Source organism: Gopherus evgoodei, unplaced genomic scaffold (genome assembly GCF_007399415.2).
Source record: "Gopherus evgoodei ecotype Sinaloan lineage unplaced genomic scaffold, rGopEvg1_v1.p scaffold_33_arrow_ctg1, whole genome shotgun sequence".
In the NCBI taxonomy this organism is placed as follows: Eukaryota; Metazoa; Chordata; order Testudines; family Testudinidae; genus Gopherus; species Gopherus evgoodei.
This window is the reverse complement of record NW_022060005.1, coordinates 2,898,463-2,907,970: the sequence shown is the minus strand read 5'-3', so window position 1 is coordinate 2,907,970 and position 9,508 is coordinate 2,898,463. Positions and strand designations below refer to the sequence as shown.

Genomic DNA, 9,508 nt, shown 5'->3' with positions numbered 1-9,508 from the left:
CAGTAAATTTTTGCCTCCTGCTCAGACCCTGGCAGCCCCCCCGCTGCGATTTGCCCCCCTTGGTGCTTTTAAACCCCCCCAAAGAGGAGGCAGCAAACTGTAAGCAGAAGTGAGGGCAGAGAGAGGGCAGCGGCGACCGCAAAGGTTACTGCGCATGCTCAATTCATCTGCGCATGCTCGGTGCAGCCAAAGTCGGGAATCTGGAGCGGTCACTCTTTCTGTCGTTACACCGGACAAGAGGAGAACAAATCTGCTAGAGCTGTGGGGCCGCTCATGGGTGTTTGTGACACTCGGTGAACTCAGCTCTGGCTAGGAAACTCCTCCCCAGACAAGAGCCCCTGATCGTGGGCAGGGAGGTAGAAGGAAAGTAGGGCTGGTCAGTGGGAGAAGAAGGGGAGGGCTGTGTGTGTGGCGGGGGAAGGGGGGGAGACCAGCATGCCTGAGTTTTTCCGCAGCTGTGGAAAAGATAACTCCAGTCCCTGCCTGGGACGTGCTGCAGCCCGGGTTGGTATCTAAGAGCACAGGAAGACGACAGAGCAGCAGCAGCAATCAAAGGCCCTGCAGTTTGTTGCAAGATGTTTCTGCTGCTTTTGCTGCGCCTGCCGACACCAGCCCCTGCAGGGGAGATGCCAGGTGACTGGGAGAGAACTGGGGGAAGGGGAGGGGACTGGGCAGGAAAATGACTCTGCACAAAGAGAATAGGAGTACTTGTGGCACCTTAGAGACTAATAAATTTATTTCAGCATGAGCTTTCATGAGCTACAGCTCACTTCTTCAGATGCACAGAATGGAACATACAGACAGGAGATATTTATACATACAGAGAACATGAAAAGATGGAAGTATGCATACCAACAGGAAGAGTCTAATCAATTGAGATGAGCTATCATCAGCAGAAGAAAAAAAACTTTTGAAGTGCTAGTTAAGATGACCCATAGAAGGTGTGAGAAGATCATAACATAGGGAAATAGATTCAATTAGTGTAATGACCCAACCATTCCCAGTCTCTGTTTAGGCCTGAGTTAATTGTATCTAATTTGCATATTAATTCGAGTTCAGCAGCCTCTCTTTGGAGTCTGTTTTTGAAGTTTTTTTGTTGCAAAATTACCACTTTCAAGTCTGTCGCTGAGTGGTTAGAGAGGTTGAAGTGTTCTCCCACTGGTTTTTGAATGTTATGATTCCTGATGTCAGATTTGTGTCCATTTATTCTTTTGCGTAGAGATTGTCCGGTTTGGCCAATGTACATGGCAGAGGGGCATTGCTGTCACATGATGACATATATCACGTTGGTAGATGTGAAGGTGAACGAGCCCCTGATGGCGTGGCTGATGTGATTAGGTCCTATGATCATGTCCCCTGAATAGATATATGGACAGAGTTGGCAACGGGCTTTGTTGCAAGGATAGGTTCCTGGGTTAGTGTTTATGTTGTATGGTGTGCGGTTGCTGGTGAGTATTTGCTTCAGATTGGGAAGCTGTCTATAAGCGAGGACTGGCCTGTCTCCCAGGATCTGTGAGAGTGAGGGATCATCTTTAAGAATAGGTTGTAGATCTTTGATGATGCGCTGGAGAGGTTTTAGTTGGGGGCTGTAGGTGATAGCTGGTGGCGTTCTGTTATTTTCTTTGTTGGGCCTGTCCTGTAGTAGGTGGCTTCTGGGTACTCTTCTGGCTCTGTCAATCTGTTTTTTCACTTCAGCAGGTGGGTATTGTAGTTTTAAAAATGCTTGATAGAGATTTTGTAGGTGTTTATCAGTCTGAGGGATTGGAGCAAATACGGTTGTATTTTAGAGCTTGGCTGCAGACAATGGATCGTGTGGTGTGTCCTGGATGGAAGCTGGAGGCAGGTAGGTAAGTATAGTGGTCAGTGAGTTTCCGGTATAGGGTAGTGTTTATGTGACCATCGCTTATTAGCACAGTAGTGTCTAGGAAATGACAACCCTGCCAAGGATGCTGGTACGATTTGTGTAGTAGGGGTGCTGAGAACTATTGAACCAAACTGTGAACCCTGCATGTGATGGACACCACTTCAAGACGGGTGTGCGGCCGCACTCCTAGCGCTAGCACCCATGCTTGAGCCCTGTTTGTTAATGCAGCTCAGGGTGGGAGCTCACCGGCCTTAACAATGAAGACACTGCGCTCCTCTGCCTGGGGTCTGCTCCAGGAGCAAAACCAGGGGTGGAAAGGGGAGCACAGTGGTTCAGAGGGGCTACAGTGGGATCATGAATGGACTCCCCTGGAGGATTCTGTTTTGTGTCTTTGGGTGGCAGGCAAGGATGTCAGGAAGGAAAGGGGTGAAAAATCAGACAGAGATGGATAGAAAAAAGGAGGGATGGAATGGGGGGGACAACAAGAAAAGTGTCAGATTTTAACCATCTCTGCACATATAGGAAAGTAACAGGGAGAGAAGAGTGGGTGACACAGAGAAGAGAGGAGAGGGATTATTCATAGTTTTAAAAATCTCTCCACATTATCAAGCCCCTGAGAAATAACCATGGGGTTCATTCCCATTCCACAGAAGCCAGTAAACCTCCCCAGTGCTAAAGTGCTGAGTGGGATATGTTTGCTCCATCCAACACATCATGTGTAACCTGGCTTGGACTGAGGGTTCCTTCCTGCAAATCATGTGACATCTTCTAAAATGATGCATATGGTTTTCTTGGAAGGATCAGGCCCTTAATGGTTTCGCTAATCGGAGGAGATTGGCTATTCCTTTCCAATGGCCAAAGGCAGAGTGAGGGGATTCTGAACAGCCAACTCTTCAGGGAATATATTGTGTTTCAAAAAAAGCCTGTAATTTCCAGTAATAAATCTCCGTTTGACACTCCCAGGACTTCACCACAGCTCTACAAATAAGGATGCTTTGCCAGGGAGAAAAGAGCTGCCAAATTTCATCCCCAAAGGGCTACATTTCAGTCCCCAGTGTTAGCACGTTATGTTCCCATCAGCATGTTGTTCATTACTAAAATAAATTAGTAGCAGAAAGGTGTGATTAGACTGTTGTGGGAAAGAGATCTTTGGCCAGATCCTGCTGCCTTCAACCTAACCCTGATAGCTGCTCAACTGCAACTTAGATGAGCTGGTGAGAGGATGCACCCAGGGTTTTTAAGAATGACTTTATAAAACAAAAGAAAACAAAATAAAATTGGTTTTCTCTTGATTTTTGCTTCCTTGTGTACATTAAAAAAGATCTGGATGGGATTTTCTTCTTCTTTTTTTAGTATTACAAAAGAGTCGTAAGCCTAAAAGACTGTGTGGAGGATTGGAGCATTAGGAAGTTTATAACATTCAAGAATATGGCAAATTACACCTGATTCTTGCCCAGGATTTTTGGCTGAGCATGTGAGGTCCTGCATTCAGCTCGATATCATTTTTCAGTCTGTCTGTAACACGTTAACTTTTGAATGCCACATCTGATCAATTCCAGGATTTCAGAGAATGTTCTAGGACTCAAAGGACAGAATCCTATTGATTTGGGTGAAATCTGGAAAACCAAAAGAGTGAAACTGGGGACACAAGAAGTCCCTGCAATGTCCCCATTGTCCTCTCTGTGACACACAGAACCCCTGGCACTGGGGTTCTAGGGGGTCGCTGAAGTAGAAGGGGATGGGAGTGTAGAACGCAGGGCAGTTGTGGGAGAGAATGGATAAAAGCAAGGAAATGCTGGTGTGCAATGAACTTGGTTTAAGAAGCATCAAAAAGTGTAACCCTCTGGTAGATAAATGGTCAGTTGTGGGCGAGGAGGAGGATCTTTATTTAAAAATGAAAACAATAATTCTGTTTGTTTGTTTTCCTCCAGAGACATATAATGGCAGGTAAGTCTTGTTTCTCCTGTTATCGGTGGGGGCTGTTTGAATGATTCCCAAGGGTAGTGGGAGCTTTCAGACAAACAGATTTTTTCCTCAAGGTGTTTGGGGCTAAATATTACAGAAATAAACTAATGCAAAACTGTTCAAACTGTCCGAATAAAAATCACTTCCCTTTTCAATCAAGTCACAGGGGGCCTGATTTTTCAGAGGTGCTGAGCTCCACAACTCACATTGCTGCTCAGCACCTCTGAAAATACAAGCCCAAGATACTGCAATGATGGGTGCTAAAAAAATGAATTCAGTTTAAAAAAGGGGACACATGCTATCTTGCTTCTGTCATTGGAACTGATTGCACATATCTAGAGCTCCTTGCATACCTCAGTTCCACTTCCCTGTCCACCTCTATTTCAAGGACTCCCTGCAACATTTTAAACTCTATTTGGGCAAAGGGCAGAGCTGAGTTGGAGCTGTTGTTTTAGTGGAAGGTGACAATGATTTATAGACAATTACAGTCCTGGTTAAAGGTGATGTGTGTGCTAACCAGATGCCATGGGCTCCAATTATGTGTCTCCTCTTTCCCCCTTTCTATTTTCTGATTTTCATCATGATCCATATCCTAACCACTGATGGCTGGAATATTTCCTGACATTTTGGAATTGATCAGTTGCAGTGTTCAAAAGCTATTATTACATCCAAACAGAGAAATACCATCAGAGTGGGGGCCTGGTTTTGCTTGGCCAATTATCCTTCTCAGATTTTGCTCTATTTTCTCACTAATAATTCTCAATATAAAATCTCAGATGGGAGAGGAGGTTCTACTCTTTTTATCTACAGCCACTTATTCTTGTTTCAGCAGGAAACTGTTTTCCCATTGACGTACATTACAATTGACATGTATCAGAGGGGTAGCCGTGTTAGTCTGGATCTGTAAAAGCAGCAAAGAATCCTGTGGCACCTTATAGACTAACAGATGTTTTGGAGCATGAGCTTTCATGAGTGAATACCCACTTCGTCAAATGCATGTAGTGGAAATTTCCAGGGGCAGGTATATATATGCAGGCAAGCTAGAGATAATGAGGTTAGTTCAGTCAGGGAGGATGAGGCCCTGTTCTAGCAGTTGTGATGTGAAAACCAAGGGAGGAGTCCATTTGGTATGATGTCCATCCGTTTGCATTTGGAAAGGAAGATGATATCTGTCTGTACTTGTGCAAGTTTCTTCATGAGGTTGATGGATTTCCACTCCATACAGCTAAATGCAGTGCCTTGCATGGTGTCAAGTATCAGAGGGGTAGCTGTGTTAGTCTGGGTCTGTAAAAGCAGCAAAGAGTCCTGTGGCACCTTATAGACTAACAGATGTTTTGGAGCATGAGCTTTCGTGGGTGAATACCAAACGTGGACATCATACCAAATGGACTCCTCCCTTGGTTTTCACACCTCAACTGCTAGAACAGGGCCTCATCCTCCCTGATTGAACTAACCTCATTATCTCTAGCTTGCCTGCATATATATACCTGCCCCTGGAAATTTCCACTACATGCATTTGACGAAGTGGATATTCACCCACGGAAGCTCATGCTCCAAAATGTCTGTTAGTCTATAAGGTGCCACAGGATTCTTTGCAGCTTTTACAATTGACATATTTGCTGTCTTGCCCATAATTTAATGAACATAAAAGCCAGGAGCCTCCCCCTATTCATAGTCTGCCCTTTATCGTCAAGGCACTCAATCTAGAACCAGGAATCCTAAAGATTGCCTGACACTCTGGGATAATGACCATCGGCAACAACTCGACTCCTCAGGCAAAAGGAGCTATCTGTGGCAGAGGGAAAGCTCTTCTGTGCAGGAGATGGCTTTTCTCCAGCCATGGGACAAACTCCCATAGGAGCTCAAAACCATCACAAACGTCCCCCATCTGCATTCCCAGTGCCGGCAGGCTTCTTAGACCTGCTTTCAGTAACCAGCCCACAAACTGCAGCTGGCATCCGAGGCCTAGATCCACAAAAGGGCTTAGGTAACAACACTGTGATGACCAAAGCCTGCGTTTGTCCCCTGGGCTCTCTATCCAATGAACGGGGAGCGATAGGTGCTTAGAATGGGCTCCACAAAAGCCAGACTGGAGCCACCTAAGTTAGCCCATGGGAGAAGCTGATGAGAGGGATGTGTCCTAAACACCACACCTCGCTTGGGGTTCAGCACCTAAGTCCCAGCTGCATGGAGGCGCCAACCTGCTTGTGATCCACAAACTAGGGAGAAATCAGGGCTTCTCCGTTTGCAGAGACCAGATCTGGTAGTGTGCGCAGAGGCAAACAAACACCACCCAGAGCAGCCAGGAAAGGAGGATTGCCTCTCTTAGGCCTGGTGTACACTGGGGGGATCGACCTAAGATACGCAACTTCACCTACGAGAATAGCATAGCTGAAGTCGACGTATCTTAGGTCGACTTACCTTGTGTCCTCATGGAACAGGGTCAACTGCTGCTGCTCCCTCGTCTACTCCATTTCTGCATCTCACCACGGTGGAGTACAGGAGTCGATGGCAGAGTGATCAGGGATCAATTTATCGTGTCTACACTATACACAATAAATTGATCCCCGATAGATCAATCACTATCCGCTGATCCGGCAGATAGTGTAGACATCCCTAGCAATCTTTAGCCCACTGGGAGTACTTGGGAGTCCCAGGTTCAAGTCTGCTACCCCTACGTAGAGTGCTGTAATGACTGGGCTAGGGGACATTTTGATGTGGGCCCCCCCTCCAACTCTCCTAATGAAGTTGTTCCACTTTAATTAAATAATTAATATTAATTGGCCCAGAGAAAGAGTGTGAGAATCAGAAATTAGGACACTCTCCAGGGACATAGAAGACCCTTGTTCAACCCCCTTTTCATCAGGCAGACAGGAGGCTTGAACTGCTGGTCTCCCACATCCCAGATGAGTACTCTCACCAGCAGGCTAAATATTATAAGTGAGAGTGTCCATCCTTGTCCCTACTGAGCTCTTTCATGTAGATATAGGCGACCTCTGCATGCAGGACTTGCTTATGACTTAGGCAGCCAAAAGTCTCTTTTTCCTCAATTCATGGATCACTCAGGGTGGGAGATAAGGGTCTAGACACCTAGAATGAGGCAGCAGTGCATATGTTCAGAGACAGAAACATACGGTAGGTGCCTAGGGGACTTTTTACTGCAAAATCTTAGGTTGAGAGTGAGTTTAGGCACCCACAGGATGTGGCAGCAGCTGAGAAGAGGTTTCGTGGATTGCAGTGGTACCTAAAATTGAGACTTGGGTGGATCCAGGCCCAAATAAATAAATAAAACACTAAATTTAACAGAGGGGTAGCCGTGTTAGTCTGGATCTGTAAAAGCAGCGAAGAATCCTGTGGCACTTTATAGACTAACAGACGTTTTGGAGCATGAGCTTTCATGGGTGAATACCCACTTCGTTGGATGCATTACGAAGTGGGTATTCACCCATGAAAGCTCATGCTCCAAAACGTCTGTTAGTCTATAAGGTGCCACAGGATTCTTTGCTACTTTTATTAAATTTAACCTCCGCCCCCCTTCCCCCCCCCCCACAATCTTCTCACTGGGGACAAAGAGAAAATCACTCCTAACAAATGCAAGTTGTGAGTCTGGGATCTGGATAGACAGTGCTGGGATCCTGTGGGGATGAGGGCGCTGTAGAACATGGGGGAGTGGCACCACCCAGCTGCTTATGAGGCAGTTGGCTGGACCCCGGCCGACTGGGGTTAAACTTCCAACTAATTATTAAATAGAATAGAACTCCTATTTCACGAAGTAATTTTTATTGAGGAGTTCATAGAAGCGAATGTCTTAACATTACATTGCATTGTTCTTGTCCTTCAAACCACTGCTAAGCAATTTACAAAGCATCAGAATGGGAAGCGATGTCAACGTGTTCTTCATTAATATCACTTTCATTATATACATTTATTTTCTATCAGAAAAATGATTTCATGTAACTGGACGTTCTTAAGACGGGGGTTGATAGACTCTTAAGTTCTACTGCACAGATATAAAAAGATATAAAAATAGATTTTTCTCTATTTTCACAAACGTATTGAATATTATTAACACACCAAGTGCTCCTACCCTGCTACCTCCACCTCCCACTGCAACGCCACCTTCTGGTTCCTTCCCTGCTCCCAGTTGCCTGGGGCCTTCCAGCTCCATTCTCCCACCCTTTATGCCTGCTTCTCCTGTGAAAGCATCATCATCCAGGACTCCTGGCTGTCCATGTGAATGGCAGAAGGGTGCAGGAGGTGAGGAGAACCAGCACTTTCTAACTACTTATTGACTCATATAAAATCCCCTCAGATTTTGTCCCTCTCTCACTATCAAATATGGGTGAGAAATCTCCGCAGATTTCTCTCTTCCCCTCTCTTAATTATTCAGTAGGGACACAAATGCTCCTCATTTTGCTCTTTTTAATCTCTAATGATCAAATATTGATATAAAATTGCCTCTAGATTTTGCCATTATTCAGATAATTGTTGAATATTGATAGAAAAAAACAATTCAGTTTTCCCCTTTTTCTTTCTCTGATTACCAAAAAAAAAAAAAAAAAAAATTGCATGAAATCCCCCAGGTTTTGCCTTTTTTTCCTCTCTCATTATGAAGATTAATGTCAAATCCCCTCCAATTTTGCTATTTCTCCTCTACTTCTCAAATCCTGATATAACCCCCTCACTCAGATTTGGGGGGGTGTCTTTCCTTTTTGAAATGCAGCAAATTCCCCTGATTTTAATTTGAAGGAAAACTGTTGCTCTGAGTCATTCCCCAGGTGGGATGGGGGGTGTCAGTATGTGGCAAGTGGTTGGAGTTTGGGAGAGCACTGGGATGTGTTTGACTGTGGCAACGTGGTGGCCGTTCTCTTTATTTATTGAATATTCATATAAAATCCCCTCCGATTTTTCTCCTTTTCTCTCACACAATTGGAGATTGCTGCTACTTTTTTCCTCATATTATTGAATGTTTAGATTTTAGCCAATTTTCTCCCGAGTGATCAAATATTAACATATTATCCTCTAAAATTATGCCTGATTTACTAGTTTGCTATTAATGATTTAACACCCCTCTGATTTTGCCTTGTCTCTCTAACTACCTGATATTCATATTAAATCTCTTCAGATTTTGCACCTTTCTCTCCAAGTTTTGAATATTGATATAAAATGCACTCCGATTTTGACCCATCACCTATTATCAAATACTGATATAAAATCTCTCAAACTTCCCCACTCTCTCATCTAATTATTGAATATCATTCTAACACCTCTCATTGCTCCTTAACTGTTAAACATGAATATCAAATCTCATCAAATTTTGTCATTTTCTCTCTAATGATTGAATGTTGACATAAAATCCATTCAAATTTTGCTGTTCTTTTTCTCCATTTATGGAACACTGATTTAAAAATCTTTTTTTGGCTTCAGCACCTTCTCTTCATTTTTGAGGGAAACTTGCCCTGAGTCAGTAACCCAGATTGGAGGGGCAAGTGGGGGTAAGTGCCCTCAACTGAGATTGTCCAGCCCCAGTTTTCCCTCTCTCAGCTCCTGCCAGCCCAACTTACCTCCCCTCAACTTCGAGCTGCCAGTTAGTCACCTGCCTCTGCCCCACTGCTGCCCCCTGCAACCATCACTTCCGTCTCCATCCTCCTCCCCTCAGCCTCTAGTAAAGTGGTGGGA

The 9,508-nt window shown here is 44.6% G+C and overlaps 1 protein-coding gene across 1 annotated transcript in view; it reads left to right on the top strand.

Annotated features, from left to right (window-relative positions):
- Positions 1–429: 429 nt before the first annotated feature.
- LOC115641023 (zinc finger protein 664-like) overlaps positions 430–9,508 on the top strand; it is a 42,340-nt gene continuing 33,261 nt past the window's right edge. The window contains exons 1-3 of the mRNA XM_030544127.1: positions 430–633; positions 3,796–3,811; positions 9,257–9,324. Of these exons, the coding sequence (XP_030399987.1) occupies positions 576–633; positions 3,796–3,811; positions 9,257–9,324 (142 nt within the window). The 5' untranslated portion in view covers positions 430–575. The remainder of the gene's footprint in view (positions 634–3,795; positions 3,812–9,256; positions 9,325–9,508) is intronic.